The following is a 19,922-nucleotide window of genomic DNA, read 5'->3' as shown; positions in this document are numbered from 1 at the left end:
GACTGTTTGGATACATATATGTGATATGACGGGCGTCAGAATAAGTCTTGAACTCGTTCAAAAATCAAGTTCAAATTGGTGTCTAGGAGAGAATTTTGTTTTCCTTACATCTTTACAAGGAAAAGCATTTGCCATGCTCGCCTAGACGTAGGCGAAAGATTCGAGTTAGCAACTGACTAAAACATAAAAATCCCGCCTGTGATACCGCAAATACTTTTATTAGGCAAGCTAAGGCGATCTGTATGTGTACAAGGTCACGTACGGCAAACGAAAACCAAGCGCCTATGGAAGAAAGTTATGCTCTCGATGTGAGTTGAATATGTCTTGAAAGAAATTAGGAGCTGGGATTATCGCCAGCCACTTGCCATTTTCCCGTTTCAAATTTGCCACCACGCTCCGTTTACCAACATAACTTTTAGTTTATTGAAATCGTAGCAGAAACTATTTTGATCCCAGAGTCGGGGAATAAAATTTTAATCTGTCACTGACGAATTGAACCTCCTCAAAAGCAAAGCTTTCGCCCACCTGGACAAAACTAGTAATAAATAATAACCCTTCTGTCGTAACATATCTATAAAACAAGATCGGAAAATACAAACAGCTTTTCAAATGTATTGAAACAACAAAAAAATACAACATAATTTTTATAAAAAAAAGCTGTCAAGAAAACAGAAATTGAAGCGATAGAGGAAATAGAAACGCAAAAATGCATTTAGTAGTATAATACAACGCCCAGGAAAGGCACAAAAATGGGGTGGTACTGTAGTGAAATTGATGTGCAGTCGATCATGCGGTTGGCATGTAACTTCTTCGTGGTAAATTAGAACTGATAACAGTCAAGAAATTTTTGAAGATAACCTGTTAAATCCTACGAAAATTTCGAATGAACGATCATATTGGGAAACGCATAAAAATTATTAACGACTGAGTCACCATTAATAACTAAGAAATAAAGCATTCAAATTTCCATCAAAAATATATGTATTTATAATATATATAATACAATACCTCATTTAATGCTGTTTTTATTCCTGTCATTTGTTATGATACAATATTTTACAATAAGACGAGATAAGATACGATTTTAATTAGAGTTCAACCATAAGAGAGAATACGTTTCAGAAGAATTACGCAATCGCCGATCAAAGATACCGGATTCGAAGGACTCCGTACACCACTTCGTTCAGGCAGTGATAGGAGATAAGATACGATTTAAATTAGAGTTCAACCATAAGAGAGAATACGTTTCAGAAGAATCACGCAATCGCCGATCAAAGATACCGGATTCGAAGGACTCCGTACACCACTTCGTTCAGGCAGTGATAGGGTGGGAAGGCTATTTTTCCACATATTCCTTAACAAAACACCAACACGCCCTGAAGGAGGCACTAAACAAGCAAACATTGATAGGTAGAAAACTACATTGTTTTGTAGATAACGAAATCTACTTTTATCTATATGGCCCACCCAATTTTAAAAGGCATATAGGGAGGTGATGGAACAAACTATTCGAAAAAGAGTGGATCTGAACCTACATACTGTATGGTTAAAGCATTGTTCAGTTCAAAAATGTGTTAATATATAAGTCAGATTGATCGCCGAAGCCAAATTCAGCTTAAAAAAAATATTCAACCTAACATTTCCAACAGAAAAATATATTTGAAAACATCTGTTAAATTTACTTGAATTTCTTAATACTTTTTGAGAAAATCACCATCCTTGTGATTTCAAACCTAATACATTTGTCAGAGGCTCTAAAATCTAAAGGATTAAAACTGGAAATAGGATAAAAATTATGAAACGAAAAATATTTGAAATGAAATTGAAAAAAGTCTGTCGTGACGAAGTGAAGTACAACAAAACGATTGAAAATTGGCATGAATGGAACAAAAAAGAGCTAAGCTATAAAAAGTACAAAATAGGACCAATTTGCAGAATATAAAAGAAAAGGAAAGTACAGAATGCAACAAACAAAAACAAGTACTTCGAATAACTCATTTGCTATTACTTAGCTTTACCCTGAAAATGCAATGCAATAGGCTTTTTATTTTTAAAAAACACAACCTTGACCTCTGAACTTTGGTACAATGGCAACATGTTTAGTATGGGATTCAATATCATTGATTCAAGTGTATTGGTAATAGGGCTGGGCATTTCGAATCGAATAGTAAATTATTCGAATCGGTTCAGACGGGAATTTCGAATCGCCGCCATCTTGTTTTTTATCTTTCCGCTAATGGTCGAGGCGAATTCCCCAATTTTTTTTTCATTGAAATCATATTTTTTTCAACGAAATTCTAACATATGACTATTTTCTGTAGTGAGTTATTGATAAAACGTGTTTGTTATTCTGTGTGAACGCTCAGTAATCTATCTGAGTGATTTATTCTATGTCTTCAGTAATTCATTTGTTGAGAGGACCAATTACTATGATAAAGTCGCCTACAATTTTATATTTTCAAGTATTCGAGATTCGATTCGATTCGAAAAAATTATTCGATTCGATTCTGAAATCACAAGGTATTCGAAAATGCCCAGCCCTAATTGGTAATGATCGCAGTATTTATACAAAGATGCCCAGATTGAAATTAATTTCTAATATACCTTTGAAATTGGTTATATTTAGTATATGGGGGACCAAAGATACTAGTTTAGAAGAGATTCAATTATCATTGAATTAGCGTTTAATTTACCATTTTATCATTATTTTTCAATTATTCCAGCGAAATCAAAGCTTTGTGTCAACTTTTCTCTTGTATAATGTAGAAATATCATGAACTAGGATTTTACTGTGAAAATACTTCAATATAATAAATTGGTTCTCTTAAAATAAGCTTTTTAATATTATCACAAAAAAATTCATATTTCAAGCAATCCGACAATCATCAGTCTTAAAATGTTTCAAAAATTTTTCGACAACTATAGAAAACCAAGAAATAAGTTTCCCGGTTCTGAATGTTTATTGATTGTTTCGAATGTTCAGTTTGTAAATTCACCTTATTTGGCTTCCATAGCCGTATCTGGATGTATTCATAAAATGATATATTTACCCCAGAAAATTTTTTACTCAGAGCATATTTCATCATGGTGTATTATTTACGACATGGCAGTGGTTGAAACTTGTAACTAATATGTAGAATTTGTATTATTTATTTCGGTGCAAATAATATATTTTGTTTTATGCTTGTTTCATTACAACATCCGCAAGTTGCATCAGTGATGATGCATTTGTGGTATAATAATCGTTATTCATGTCTTGCCGCCTGTGTAAGTCTACGGTAGCCGACTCTTTGTTGTTAGGTATAGGTGATGGTTTCACAACAGATACATTTTGTGATTGTTCGTGATGTACCCTCGTAATGTTTTGTATTAAAACTGGTAAATTACGTTTAGAATTTTTCAATTTCTCTTTGGATGGACTTTCAAAATCGTCAAGTGTTTCAGTGCACATGAGTTCCATTAGTGATCGACTACGCTGCCTTTGTGCCGCTGCGATGTCTTCAGACTGGAATTTGGCAGGAGAATCTTCTATAAAACTGGATGAAGCGGATGTATCAAAGTCCTCCGTGCAAACATCGACTGGAGGTGTCCCAACTTCGTCATTTTCCGATCCTACATCACTGAATTCGCACTCTGCTTCGCCTACAGAAACCGGGCTGCTACGACTCGTGGTTGAAGCGCTACTTGGAGGTCTTTTTGGTTCTAAGTTATTCACATTCAATTTTCGTTCAATGGCTGCCTCCATGATGCTACGAAATGCTGAAGGTGACGAACTTCGATTTCCGACAGAGCCATCATCACTTTCAGAATTTCTTCCCCGGACACCAAGCCTTGCACGTCTTGCAACCTGCCGTGCAGAAAATCTAGTGGCTTTTGGTGCATCAGAAGCACTTGTATCACTGTCGTTAGGATCAGTATTTACAGTTTCTTCATTACTTCGCATTTTGTCTTCAACCTTATGAACGATCGCAACAGGAGATTTGCTTCGAACTTCATTTTTCTCTTCTTTTAAAGGTTCGAATGCTAGTTTTATATGTTCTTTGTGAAGAGATTGTGTGAACTTCTGAGCAGAGAACACCTTTTGCTTCTTTCTGCCTAAATTTCCTTTTGCCAAATCTTTTTTGGATATCACCTTATTCTCAACTTTCTGATATCCCACTGTCTTATACTTTTTAGGACCTTTCGAAGTCATTTCAAATCTTTGACGCATCGGATTGATAACTTTTTTATGATCCACCATTTTGATTTGGGAAATACCTTGTTTGATGGGTTTGTTGACGTTCGGTTTAGTCTTCGTTAATCCTTTACGTTTCTTGATTTGATAAAACGATATTTTTTCAGCAGTTCTCTTCCAACGTGAAGGACTTATTGAAGTCTTTTGTTTTACAGTTAATTTACTTGTTGAAAATTCAGACATACTGAAGACGAACTTGTGACATCCAAAGCGAATAACGGAACCATGGTTGAGAATCGCCCCACCTAAATAGAAGATTCAAAATCACAGTCAAAACCGAAATTTGTTGGAGCACTTATGAGAAGAAAAAAATCGCATATACATAGTAGCAGTTGCAGAAAACCGCTAACAGTTGAAAGTTTTGTGAAATGAAAAAAGCAATCAGAGATTAATTGCTATTCGTAAACGTAACATAATAGACGCAATATGCTATTAAATGCACTAGCATGAAGAGATATGGAAGAATGTTAAATTAAAACAGGGTCAAATCAATTGAATGAAAGAAAACCATTCTTCATCAGTTTTGAATATTGATTTATTCAAAACAAATTTCAAACATATCTTAAAAATTGAATCAGTTGTAGCGTACCTTCCCATCCACATTTTTCTTTTCTTTTGTTTGGGCATTCACATGCTGTAGGTAATTTCGGTACTTTTAGTGCCATCACTTTATCTGATGAAAACCCCCTTGTAGTTCGTTGATGACCAGAAGTTTCTTTGTCTGTGGAGAAAAAATGAAAACCGTTAATATAACAAAAAGAAACTGAACACAGGAACAAGTTAATACTTACAATAGCAAAGTGCAAATAATACCTAGCCCGAAAGATTAGAATTATTGCAAGGGTGGGTGGGAAACTAAACACAGGAACTAGGTATTTACTGACAAGAGTAAAGCAGCAAATAATTCCTAGTCCAAAAGATAAGAATTAGTGTAAGGGCAAGCTGGGCTGCTGATCAGGTTGCCATATTTGAACTAGTTAGTAACTAAACGACAGGCAGTGTTGGACTTGTAACAAAGCCATTTCACTGATTCTTCTCCTCTCCATACATAAGCAAAAAAGTTTCACTGTCAATTTTGAAGTAGTGGCATTATGACAATTTGCAACTTCAAAAAAAAAAGTGGCAAAAATGATGTTAGGATAAGAACTGTTAGAGAAAGTGTTTTCGAACTCAATCGCAAAAAGGTACCAACTTCTAAAAGCTGTGGTTAACTCTTTCTCTAAAGACTTAGACTCGATCTCTTCAAGTTAATCAATTAGGGACACAGAGAAAAAGAAGTACTACATGGCTTCATTTCATGGTAAATTAATCATGAATTGAGATCCTTAAGTCAAAGATGGGTTGCAAATCTACCATTACATGGAGCATTATGGTATATCATATAAAACAACATTATACCTTTATTTTTCCCTTTTTTGATGATCGACCGAACAGTTTTGGCTAGTTTTAAACTTTGAGGTGAATGTAATTTGTGACCACTGCTTATTTTGTGATATTTATTTGCTTGCTTGTTTGATGGAGACGATGTATCGATTCCATATGTGTAACCGTTAACAGACGTCCCATGGCAGCTGTAGTTGAGAAGTTCGTAGCGTTGACTGACCTGAAATAAAGTTTGTTGATTAATGTTAGTATCCAGGGTATCTTTTTTCACATTCACAATATTTCAAGCAAATAATACAATGTATCATTTTTTTTTTCAATTTTTAATATAAATTTAAAAGTTTCAAGTTAAATTTGTATATTTGAAACTCCGTTAAATTTGATTCTGTCTGTAAAATTTGATAGCTTTCTTTTATAGTTTTGAGTCCAGTTTCCGCAAAACAGCATTCGGGGTAACAGTCACTTGATTCGCTTTGTCAGAGAATATGTCAAACACAATGAAGATCAAACATAATTGATAATTGGTAGCTACTCAAGTAAAATTAGTACTGTGCCTAGGTAAGAAATTGAGAACAAATCAATACGCAACAATATCTTACCTCATCATAAAATATCCTTGCATGTATAGGCGAAACGAATTTACAATGGTTGTGATTATTTAAAATTAAATCACATTGCGACGATGTTCCTATAGTACATGACCTGAAAAGTAGATGGAAAAAATATATAAAAAAGTTATCTTGAAAATAAAAATCTTAAGAATATTTTGCCTGAGAAAACTAGGACACAAGAGCTGGATGTTCAAAATTTCAATGAATACAAAGAGAAAAACAATAACTGTCAAGGAATTCGGAAATCAATTCATCTTTTCTCATCAAATTAAACCCATACACTCTACATCTTAAGACACGAGAAAGCAAGATGCATTTTCAATAATAGAGTACACCGTACAGTATAATTCTGCACTCTGCACACAATTTAGACTCAAGAAAAACAATGGCAAACTACATAGTCAAATTTCAATATATATTCCATAATCTGTACATAAATTGCACTGAAACATATTTCTGATTTCCAAGTATATTTCAAGTCAAGTATTCATTAATAAGAAAACAAATGAACAGAGGAACAACAGTTACCTGAATGAAATCTTATGGATCTCATGAACATCCAAATTAACAGAAGATAAACAAGCTCTTGATGCATACGGTTGTGTATTGGATTTCTGTCTTTCTTTACTTGACAAAATTTCAGTTTTGAGGGAAGATGTATCTTTTTCTGGCATGTCCACCTCCATCGGCTTTTCTTCAATAACATTTTCACATGGAACTGGGTCGTGTTTGATCATCGTTCTTGAGTCTGTAGTTTGCTCAGTCATGTTTACTGAGACTGGAGTTGACGATTCTATTTTGATTTGTTGATTGTGTTGCAATTCGAATGTTTTTTGACCATTGTCTGCTTTTGTCAATAGATTAGAGACAGTTTGGGAAATCTCTTGACTGTTCGCCTAAATAATAATATTAAACATGGTATTTATTCGACATACGGTGACAACAAGATTCGCAGGAAGTTTTGAAACCACAATTATACACAAACATTCGAAGCCTCATTCAGACATAGGATTAGGTGAGAGGAACGATATAAAACCTATGTACACATACCATGTACACAAGTATAAGTCATGCCAAAGTCCATGCTTCCGAAAACAAATAACTGGCTAACTAATCCTATACCTAACATGGACTGGTCACCTGACGAGAGGCCGTAGTTCGCCATATGATAAAATCGTCTTATCGTCTTTCTTCTCCCCCGAGATAAATATGTAAATCCTATCGTAATTATCATTACATTATGGGTAAGGTATGCTAATCATTCGAACCAACCAAAACTCAAACTGTCTTGTGCACACAAAGCCTGTAGGCTAATTGCCATGTCGCAATATTATTATTTTGTTTCAAATACATAACTTCATGTCTATCATGAATTCATGATATACCGGTATATAATTTAATAAACCACTAGTAGTAATAAAATCAAGTTAGCACATTACATTGAATACCTCTGCCGAGTTTTACCCAAACAAAGTAATACATAAATAAAATATACAAGATCCTACCTGGGCTATATTGCCACCCAATTGTTGAAATCTCTGTAAAGCCAACAATCTGATGAGATTTTCATCCAAAAACTTCAGTGGATCTGATGGGCATAATTCTGATTTTTCTGCAATGCAAAATATGAAAGTAATCCTCAATAGCATAGTGGTAAACGCTCAGATGAATACAAATAGCATTTTTAAAGTTTTACGTTGCTTTCGAATAAATGTAGCGATAACTTTTCACTCCGAACTATCGATATTTGAAATGAAGCACTTTTACCAACCATACAGGATAATAAGATATGGGAATTGCAAAGTTCCTAACATGTAACATGTGAACATGTTAGGTAGGAATTACATATCACCCCACAAGAACACAGTCTGAGAGTCCAAAGAGCCAGCTCACAGGATTTAAACTTTATATAATAGAAACAATGATCTTGGGTATAAAAACACTGAAATTTATAATATTTTCGTTCTATGAATTTGCGTTGTATTTAAGAAACTAAGATCTTCAGTTTACCTTTTTCTTCAGTTTTTTTACAATCACCATCATTGTAATCATTTTTTATTGATTGGAATAGAGTCTCATTCTGTGTGACCTGCGTATTCACTGTAAAAAGATAGAGCTCAATTATATAAAATGTTTGAAATGTGCTGATGTTTTGAAAAAATAACCAAAATTTGGAATATATCTGAAATTCTACGGAAGATTAACTGTAAAGGGAACTGTTAAAGGGAGAAGGAAAAAAGGAAAAGGGGGAAAAATTAGTAATAGGAATGAAAAATTTCCTATTATTCACCTCTGACTTCACTATCTTTATTCTGTGATTTGTATATATTTTCATCCCAACCATTGGTAATAATGTTATCTATCTCATCTTTAGCTTCAAGGTTGTCTTCAGACGTATCACTATGAACAACACGACCATTCAGTGTAACCTTATCCATAGAAATATTCTTATCTGTTGAAGAATACAAATTCCCATTGCAGAGTGGTGATTCATCTGGAGAGCAGATGACGTTTTCACCACCATTACAAATTATTTTTTGTTGTTTCGCTGGGCTGGGATATCCTGGATCAGAATTTCTCCGTTTGAGAGATTTTTTATTTTGTTTCATTGTAACAGTTTTATCGCAATTTTCAGCGATTGGCGAAAGCGACATCGCACTATTAGGTCTTGTAGTTCCGTTAGTAAGATTTGATTTCTTTATTGGACAGGATTTTGAATTTATTTGTCCATTAATCACTTCTTTAGCAATAGCTTTTAAAGATTTTGGGAAGTTTTCATGTTCGTGTTGTTTCGTGGAAGGTTTCAGTGATTTACTACTATATTCATACATGTCTTCAGAGTCTAAATTAGACAATGGTGACATGGATTCGGTGCCGCTCATTTCCGTGGCACTATGTGAAGTCGTGGCATCAACATTTGGTGCAGAGTTCAACTTTGATTTCTCTAAAAGTAATGCTGCTTCAGATTGTAAACTTATAACTGCTTTAAGCCAAATTTCTTGATCAGATGTCAGATCATTTTGTGGCATGGCATTGGAGTCATCATAAGTTCGTAATGATGCCATATTGTTGTGGTGTATTGATGCCACTCCACTGGTCGAAGAAACAGAAAGATTTGAATTTGTAATCACTAAAGGTTCTCTAGTGTGCATTCCTATCGATTTGAGATATTTCTCTGAGGGAGGAGGTAGAGATGGAGAAGGTTGAGTATAATGATCTTTGATTGACTGAGGGACTTTCATTCTGCTGAATACAGGTTGCTGTATTTTATCTTGAAGGGGAAGAGACCTGAAAAAGAGAGCGTTAGAATAACATAGTTAACACCAACTTTCTGATGTAACCCCGAGTTCATGAACAACTTCGAACTAAGTGAAATAATTGGATTAAAGGCAGACAAAAAAAATTATACATTGGAATTTGCTTGCCATTAAGCGCTGATTGCCCTAAATAGGAGTAGCTGCGTAGACACACAGTTTCAAATTCTGCAAAGAATGATAATGTGGCCGAGGATTGTTGGGCTTCTAGTTCGGAAGCAGGATGATTCATTAACCCATTGGTCAGTACTCCTTTTGCCACAAAAGTCCATGCATCCAGTAAGATCAACTGGGTAACTGAACATGAAGCTGTAGCACAATTTATAATCAGGCCACATTATTGGTCTTTTTTTTTTCAAAATTACAAATGTGCGAAAATTGAACATTACATCATCCAATTATCACAGCTATAACCAAATCAAGTTTTTTAGGTAAGACCACACTGAACCCCAATATGAAAGTGTGTCCACTGTTCTGCATTACACTCAACAGGAAAATTATTTTTGTGTGTGCAATTGCAGGCAAAATGCTATATTGCTATGCCTAAGCAACTTTTAGCAGGCATTAACCTGAAAGCATCTGCATTGTGTTAATAAAATATGTTATTAATCATTATAGAATCTTACCTGTGCATTTTCCCCAAAAACTCAAGTTTAATACGATGCTGATTAATTTTTGAGCTATATTTGTTTAATATTTTAATTCTTTCAGACATTGATTGTCGATGTTCTTTCAACTGCAAATAAAATATATGATCATATTAATACTAAGTAAACTACACGCTGCTTTACAAATTGATGGTAAAAATAAGTGGCCACTAAGCAACGTAGTTCCTAATATTTGTTTCACTATGAGGCATTATGCATTAAAGCAGGGGTCGGCAAACTGCAGCTAATTTGTTGTGGCCCTCGAACGACCTGACAATTAATATATAAAACAAAAATTTAACCTAAAATTATTATCGTCTCTACACTGACCTTATGTGACAACAAATGCTGCTGTATGTAGGACGCTTGTTTTGTAATATATAGCAAGTAGCAACAGTTGTATGTCGTTCGAGTCAATGTTGGTTTTTAAAATTTAAAAATGTCTGGGAAACAGAGGGAAGTTCGCGACGAGGGTCGAACACTCCAAAAGTGTTTGGACCGAAAAATAATTTTTATCCTTACGCATTTCTAAAACAGTTTGCTCGATATGTCCAGTCAGCATCATAGATATCAAGGGATTCAATGTTAAACTCGTTACGAAACGTGTCTTTGAAAATTCGACCACCAGACCGAGGACTGCCCCACAGCTCATCTGTGCGACAGTGCAAAACATGTAATCTACACGTTCAGAAGCTCATATTGCTATGAGCAAGTTTATCTAAAATGCATAACACTTGGAATAAATTTCGCACTCGCTTGTCAGATCGTCATTTGGACGCGTACCGAGGGCAAGTTGCCATAAAAACATCATCCTTCACATCGATAATAAGTAATTGAAACAATGCATTGTTTAATATTATATTAAAAAACGCCACATACACATATCATTATGGCAGGCTTTTAACGCAGCAATAGAAGATGCAAATGCGCGATAATTTTAAGTTTAATGTGGAGATTGTTCGAAGGCGGAATATATTGTGGCCCGTGAGCTACCGAAAAAGTTGATATTTGGCCCGCATGTACAAAAAGTTTGCCGACCACTGCATTATAGGAATTCAATCTTTTGAATAAAGAGTACTTAGAGACTATTCCTCTGTCGAACCAATTTAGAATGTATTCAAAATCCCATATTTGAAAATATTTTTAGAATGGATTCGGAATTGTATATTGTTCAGTTTTGCCCCCTCTATCAACATTGACCAAATTATGGTAAAAAGTTCAGCTACAAACATAATCTAGCTCACAAGATTAAATACTCAGACTGCTAGTATAAAAAGTTCCTAACCAAAGCTGATTCTGCGTGGTTCGGACACATCCATCTACTACCAGGTGGATTGGTTAGTGGTGGATCAAGACAATCAAGATGAAACAAAAGAGGACAATAGTCACAACTGATCAGGATTCTCTTTTGACATGATCTAGAAAAAATAAAAACATTTCCTCAGTCGTACTTTATATATATATTAACAAGGAATGTAGTGTTTATACAACTGATTGCACTGCATTCAATTGATACACGCTATATACTGATTTTACTATATACTACCCGAAGTGAGTAATTTTAAAGTGAGATAATAGCACAAATAGGGGCATCTCATTATTAAAGCATATAATGAGGACTACTATAAGTCAGGGTCGCGCGACATTTTTTGTCGGTGGGCCATATAAATAATAACCAACTTCAGACATCTAGCTGGACCACCCGAAAAGTTGAGCAGCAAAACGGCGAAAAATTTAACGCAGCAACAAGAGAAAAAAATTATGAATTTTCATCCATGTGAGCGCCCTTTCAAACATAAACTGTTGGATTAGGATTTTATGCTTGATAGAGTGTTGACAAGAGTCACACAAAATGTCTTGGTGGGCCAGGCTTTGGCCCGCGAGCCGTCGAGATTCATATTATTGCATTTTGCCATTTTTCTATTATATTTATGACATGAACATGATTGGAAATCATATTTTTGTTTAAGAAAATATAAATATAGACCGCATCATAGTTCTACTGGGATGGATCTTCATTACATAAATGGAGAACACAAAGATCCATGGAATATTAATAAAATGAAGGAAAAAAAGACAATTTAAACCAAAGCAACTTATCCTCAGGTAATCCTCCAAATCATTACAAATTCCACGAGGATGTCAATAAATCAAGGTACAGATTTTTTTTTCGGAGGGGGGATGGGGGTCAATTTACTCAAGGTCATGCATAGTCACTCAGAAATGTAAGAGATGGATATCTGAGCGAATTTATGGACGACCACAAAACTGCTGAGAGCTACTGAGACTATTGATTATTATAGTCTAGAACTAAGCGTTAGTTACTTACCTTCCACATAAAAAACAAACTTTAGCAGGAAGAGTTACAAGACCATTGTGATCTAGTTCATGTGGTTGAGATTTTTTTGTGCGTCCGGGACCTCTATCATTGAACTTTCTCCCTCTTCTGGTGCCTGTGATTGAGAGAATGAATAGATTGAAAAATTTAGGTCACAATTACAGATTTTCGAAAGTCTCTCAAAATATCACACAAAAATAAAAAATACATTTTGAATATATCTTGCATATTTTGAGTTATTCTGTTGACAATTAGGAGGTATAAACACCAACTAAGTTTTGGAATAAATTGTTACAACCAAAAATTTAAATTACTAACCAGGCAAAGGTTCATTTGGCACCAGTTCATTAGGAATCTTGAATAAAGATGTATTATGTAAACATGCTGCTTTTATCAACATTGCAAAAGGACTTTCTTTGCTGATTTTCGGTAGTGCTGCTTCCTTGGCCTCCTATATTATAGTAAAGATGAAGAGAAATTGTCGAAAATGATTTTATAATAGGAGAGATAATGGGTAGCAATTAACCATTAAATTTAGAATAGGATAGGGTTCCATATTTATCCCAAGAGAGGAAAGCCAGTAAGACAGCTTAATTACGTGGTGAATTTTTGTTCGATTACCAGTCCGGGTATTTGAATAGTTAACCAGTTATTTGTTCCAGATGCAAGGACATATTGGTGAAGGAAGCCAGAACTGACCTACCCTACAACAATGACGAGACCTGCAATTATCTCACACATAATTTTTCCCCACAGCAGTCGAACCTGCAAACCCATGCAGGGTAATCAGAGGCGTGATAGCGTATTCTTAACACTCGACAAGGACATGTCAGACCAACTGTTAGCTGTCTGTCAAAGTCAAACTTATTACACTTATAACCAGTGGTACTAGTACTACAGATATTTGAACACCCCTTTGTTTCATCAGTAAAAATTGAGTAAACGGTTCCAAAACTAAAAAGGGGAATAAATTATTTAGAGCGGATGAATTGAAATAGAATGTTAAGTCTCTATAAAATTCAAAATTGAGAGATACATTGGAGTTATTCAAGTATTTTTCAATAATATCCAAGCAAATAGAAAACAATGGACACCATAAGATAATCATATGTAATGACTCTAAAATAGTGAAATATATCTTTGAATGAACACTATCCATTAGATATGAACATAAACAGTTGAATACTTTATCCCTACAGCAAGTAGATTACAGGTACGTTTTTAGAGGCGAGGCGTCCATAAGTAAGCCTCAGGCAAAACTGTCATTTTTCGAACAAAATATAAATATGCTCATTTCGTCACACCTGTATAGCAGCCTGCTGTCCTCTTGTCATAAGTTTAATCACATTTTTTCTCCAATCTTTGTTATTTGTATTAGAATTAGGTTTAACATCCTGTGGAGAAGGATTGTTGTTATTGTTGTTTGTAGCAGATGGTGATCTCACTGTTTTCTTTTTAACTGGTACCATGGCAACTGCTCCAGACCTATTGTGTGAATAGAAATAAAGAAAATTTATTATTACTTATAAAACAAATCATATTGCGATATTGAATAAAAATGTATTTAACTCGACAAATAATGATAATGCATTAACTGCTAACACTGATCAGGTGCACTGGAAACAGTGATGTCCAGAAAGAATCCATTATCAACAAGTTGTTATTTTTTAATATATGGAATATTATTAAACATCATCATTTAAAAATCGTCATTTCGAAGTATAAAATTGAAATGAATTCAACTATCAACTATCCATCTAACTCACTAATAAAACTTTTTTCTAAATGAAAATTTGCTCAAAGCAGGGTCATACAAACAAGAAAATTGTAAGAGATTGATTTCTGAGTGAAATTACTCAAGACCACCAAAGGGTCAATAGCTACTGAGAATATAAATCACTGTAACGTAGAAGTAAATATGTGCGTTAGTAAATACTGATTGACGTGGGACTGAAGCTGTTCATGTCAAAACGAACAGAAAAATAGCTTCGAGGTGATGAATTCCACATAACTGAAGTTATATATATTGACTTTCCTAATGTTAATCTCTTATAATTATGTGTGAGCTTTCTAAAAGCAATGACCGGAGCACTCAACTTAAATTAGAATGATTACTAGAAGAAAATTGCATAAAAGTGCTATATATTACAGATTTATCCTTATGGACAGATGTCAGTAGCTAGAGGTAGACAAAACACTTGAAACAATTCAAATATACACCAAGTAGAATTGTTCCTTGAATATGGCTTACTCGAAAAATCAATATTTTTAAGATGTATTCACATAAAGAACAGTTTTGGGTATTCCCAATCGAAACCATTCTTTGTATATTGCTGCATGATAAATTAACAAGTTAGATTGTCATTTATTAGGAATATACTCTCTCCAGAATAGGTGACAAATTTTTATCCTTTCATTAAATAAAATAAACATAATAACAAATTAATAAAATAGGACTGGATAGGCGCGTTGCAATATCTGAATTAACAATAATAAAAGAGAGATTGATCTCTGATGTTGCCATAGATTACATATAAAAATCAAGAAAATTACAACATGCCCAGATCAAAAACTAGTTTAGTCCAGTATTTTCTAGTTTAATTGAATGATAATAAGCTCGCTTATGAATCTGGTATGAAATATCAACTTAGTTAAACGAATTCTGAATGGCCATGAATTTTAATTAGATATTGGATATGATTAGTCCCATATTGTCCTATTACGTTCTTGTAAATAATTCTGATCTTCCTGATATCAATATAGAATTACTATACAAGGTTAGCAGATTTTATTGATTTTTTAGTAGTGCATGGAAATGATATACCATACTTAATTTGAACCCTACTGTTGGGAGAAATTACATGAGCATTATAGAATATAGTTCTTGAATAAAATAATATGTCACATAAAATACTTCATCCCTGACTGAACACTAATGTACCACAAAATATTTTTTTCTTTTAAAAAGCAAATTTTAAACTGACAAAAAATCAATACTAATCATTACATGATTTTATGATATTTATAAGGTTATTATTTAATAATACTGTATCATCTAAGAATAAAGCTAATTAATTCAGAATATTCAGGTAATAATGGCATTGGAACAAGTTAGACATAATAATAATAAAATTTAATGATTTTTTTCACAATATTCCTTCTACAGTAATCAAACAGTTTTATGTACCGGTATATCTACTACATATAACAGGCCTAATGAAATAATTCTTTAAAGTCATAATAATATTTGATAATGCATTCACTAAATACAGATTTGGGTGGCTTGGGAAATAATAAGTGGCAATTTATCCAACTTCACTTCTCCAAAAAATGATTGATAAAATTTATTCAAATTTTGATATAATACATTCTTTATCCAAACATAAAGAAACGTGCACGCATGGCTGATGGAAAGTGTACTCCGTTTGACACCCTTGGCATAGAAAAAATACACAACTTCATGAATACCAACATGTTTTCTCTACATGGAGGTTGAGTGTGCAAACAGGAAACCAAACTTGAGTGAATGGTTTGTCTGCTGCAATGTGCTCAATACCAAAAACACACGGGAGCATGTACTGACTACTAAGGAAAGAAGTGACGTTAATTAAGTAGCAAATGTCCAAGAACATTTTTGCCTGTTTTCATATTCTTTATAATTTAAATAAGAGCATATAAATCAGTATACCATGAAATCAAATATTCTTTCAGGTATGATTAGGTTGAAATAGGATAGAGATAGTTCACCAGCAACTAAGCTAATTTGAAAATATTCCCAAATTAAACCTTTCGATGTTTAAACTATATATAAATTCACACTGATATTTGTTAGAAATCTCATTAAAACCTAAAATTTATTAACATGTCCAAACACTTCCAAGGCACAGCCATGTCATTTGTAGTTGGATGTAATAGTGTATGTACGGATATTCGACCAAATTGTGGGCACAGCCTGATATCCTTTTCAGTACGGAGCTATAAATTGTACAATACTGATATTTGACCAAACTTTGAGCATAGACTTATATCCTATTTATTATCGGGCTAAAAAATTGTGCAATATAAGAGTTATACTTATACAGGGTGTTCCAAAAGTAGGGTTACAATAAGAATACTGTACATATAAAAATGTATGTAATATTTGCTTGGATATTAACAAAATCATTTTGCACTTCTGCATTATGTTTTACGATTAGCAGAGATAGTACAGAGCATACTGGACCATTTAAATGATTTTAAAATATTAATCACATAATTGTTCATTTTATATTATTTTTAGTTGTACTCCAACGATTCAAAATATTTGAAAGTAAAATACTTTCAGAAACATCTTTCCATCTGAATAAATCAATGAAAAGCAATAATTTATCTCATGTTCAGTGACACATCAAACAAAAGTGATGTAAAACAAGCTTAAGGTAATGTAAATAGATATAGGTATCATTGACTAAATATGATCGAAAAAATGAGGCTTTTCTATCATATTTGCAAGACTTCTAAAAGCATTTGTGAACAGTTCACTATAATTTGAAATTCATTAATTACTTCATATTAATTTTGGGTATTTGGATTTGTTACGTAAACAAAAAGTTACTTTGTTGCCATCCATGAATATTAGACATATACTACTCTGGTATTGACTAAGGCATTGTAGAATATTAGGTATCTAAAACTGAAACGGGTCATCAGTTGGTGCAGTGGCCTTCTGTTGTAGCCACTGCCATCGCTATCTAATCTAATTTTCTTTTGTTTCTTTGAAAAACAAGATTTATGGATAATAAATCCTAATTGATAATGACATTAGATAAAGGGGCTTGACGTACTTTTCAGGCATAATTTTTGAAGTTGTAGTATTTTCAGTTGGCTTTTTCACGTCTGTATTCGTTTGTTTACTTTCTTCATCTTCTGATTTTAAATCTTCTTTTAATAATGCCATTGCGGCGGGGGTCAGGGTGTGCCGATGGTGACCTTCTTCTTTATTCTGAAAATAACAAAAAATTATATATTCACCCACAAAAAAAAAGAAAATTGATCTTTGTTTGAAGTAACTCAAAAAAAGTCTTGTGTTTGCCACAGCTGCTTTGATAGGATAACATTTGTGCTGTTCTATTACGTCAGAAACCAATTAAATGTGACTGACTGACTGATCAAACTGATCATATCTTATTAACAAGACAGTGAACAATTCTTCCATTTTATGCTTCATGTATTTCAAGTAGAATTGGTACCAAGTAGGCTACTTATGCACAGCATCATAGCAATAAAAAATCTATTCTCATTAGACATACCTTGACATTCCCTGTAACCACACATCTATGACAAGCCCATTCACCAGGTGGCACCATGTCTTCTTCTAAAGGTGGGTTGCTGCCGAATAAACAAAAACAGATGAACATAAATAGTGATTACAGTTTTTTTGAGGTTACAATGAGACATGTTTTCACGAAATAAAAATCTTTATATAGTTCTAAGTAGATGTTTTACTGTCAATACAAAAATACAGTCCAGCAACTCATACTCCTAAATAGAGATTTAAAAACTCAAACCAGTCATATAAATAGTTGCATCATCAGCAAATCATTACATATCCGAAAACTTAAAATAGCTCTTTTTCTATAGGCCTAGTTAATTTTGTTTTACAGTTGGTGCAGCAGCCTAGCGGTTTGAGCTGGGTGTATGAATAAGAACAGTAGCTCCCTCATATCAGCAGTTGACTTTATCGAAGACATGGGAATGCTTCATAAATTAAATTAAAAACCATAGGATATGAGTAAATGCAATATATACCAACCAGCATTGTAAATGAAAAGCCGCCGGACATCGATCACAACAAAGTAAATCTCCTCCTTCCCCACAAGCATCACAAGTTTCATGATTGCAACGTTTTCTCCACATTTCACGTTCTGCAGCTTTTAATCTTTTTTCTCGACGAATGCTTTCTTCACTTTGAGGCGGAGCAACAAGAGCCTGAATTTTCTAGAAAAAGAATGAATGGCATTGATAAAATATATTATTAAATATAGTCAATATAGACACATTTTTGTTAAATAGTTTAAAATTTAATTTTGTATAAAATTGCCCTCGATCATTTGAATTGTCCGGAGTATATTGAATAAATTCATATAGCTAATTAAATTTTTCTCAACTAGTAAAAATAACAGGGTAAATATAAACGAACCACAAGTTCGATGCAATAAATAGTAACATCAAATTACCTCCATAAGACCTCCTGTGTAGTCTATATCATAGCACTGTAGATGCGACATCGTGATTATTATAGCAGTGGTACATTCATTCAATTTCTTCCCATTTATGCACTTAAATTATTACTCCTCAAAATTCAGTAAATATGGTTTGAGTGGATGAAGCCTCAAAATGACTATTCCTTTAACAACTATAACAAATTCTGGTTAACGATGGTATACTTAAAAAAAATTACATTATTCAAAGTTTAGTCTACCAACTACATTGACGCCTACGAGCTGATTATTTTAATTGCAAAATTCCTTATCATGACCAACTGACCAATCAAATACAAGTGAGACTGTGAGATGGTAGAAAAATAAAAAGCTATTATTACAGTATTAATATGTTCCGTACTTTTTCTAGATTAGATCAAAACACTTTTGCAGATGAAAATATAAAATATTTTTGATTTTACTGAGAGAATGACCCTGTGCTATGACCAAAGTCCAAGTTACCCCCTTCATTTTGTCATGATCTATATCCAGATATCTGTATACCTGTATAGCCAAGGAGCCAGGAGCCAAAAATTGCAAGCGTGCCATAAAAGTTACATTTTATGAACAATATTTCTGTATTTACAGTATTACAAAAGCATAAGTAGAAATAATAAGCCTTTTGCCAAAACAAATTCAATCACAATCGCAACAAATTCAATCACAATCGCAACAAATTCCTTGAGCTATTTTTACCTAAAACATCAAAATGAATTTAGTTTGGTTGTGGCAGCATCAGGCAGGCCAGAGTGAATTACCAACAGACCGGATTTGGCATGCGAGTTGTAGTTTGGCGTACTACTAAAACTTTTTTCTTTGGCGAATCAGTGAATGAGATTATGTTTTTTTCTCAGAAATCCAATGGCTAAATAGTCAGATAGTGACATTAAAGAACACAAAAATATAGATAAACACTCTCTGCTGATGAACCAGCGTGCATTAATGCAGAAGACATTTTGCAATTGCACAGGCCTTCAATCAGTTACTGTAATAGCATGACTGCATGGCAAAAAGATGGAAACCAGGAAACAGGGGAAAACAGAATGATGGACCCTAATACAAAATTGGTGTTACCATGTTTTGTTTAACCAAACGTTCAAACAAAAATTATAGTTACAGACTTACAGTCACGGATCGGATCTTATGGTATAACAGT

At 33.7% G+C, this 19,922-nt stretch overlaps 1 protein-coding gene across 1 annotated transcript; it reads right to left on the bottom strand.

Annotated features, from left to right (window-relative positions):
- Positions 1-592: 592 nt before the first annotated feature.
- On the bottom strand, positions 593-18,966 carry LOC120338759 (PHD finger protein 12-like). The gene is made up of 17 exons (XM_039406697.2): positions 18,743-18,966; positions 18,319-18,503; positions 17,816-17,894; positions 17,351-17,508; positions 13,832-14,012; positions 12,846-12,978; positions 12,519-12,642; positions 11,475-11,607; positions 10,169-10,278; positions 8,519-9,516; positions 8,239-8,328; positions 7,734-7,840; positions 6,757-7,124; positions 6,217-6,319; positions 5,633-5,837; positions 4,824-4,955; positions 593-4,479 (listed from the first exon to the last, which is right to left on the bottom strand). The coding sequence occupies exons 1-17, from the start codon at positions 18,791-18,793 to the stop codon at positions 3,179-3,181; spliced, it is 4,458 nt and encodes a 1,485-aa protein (XP_039262631.2). The 5' UTR covers positions 18,794-18,966; the 3' UTR covers positions 593-3,178.
- Between the last annotated feature and the right edge of the window lie 956 nt (positions 18,967-19,922).

Source organism: Styela clava, chromosome 9, assembly GCF_964204865.1.
Source record: "Styela clava chromosome 9, kaStyClav1.hap1.2, whole genome shotgun sequence".
In the NCBI taxonomy this organism is placed as follows: domain Eukaryota; kingdom Metazoa; phylum Chordata; class Ascidiacea; order Stolidobranchia; family Styelidae; genus Styela; species Styela clava.
This window is presented reverse-complemented; position numbering and strand designations above follow the sequence as displayed.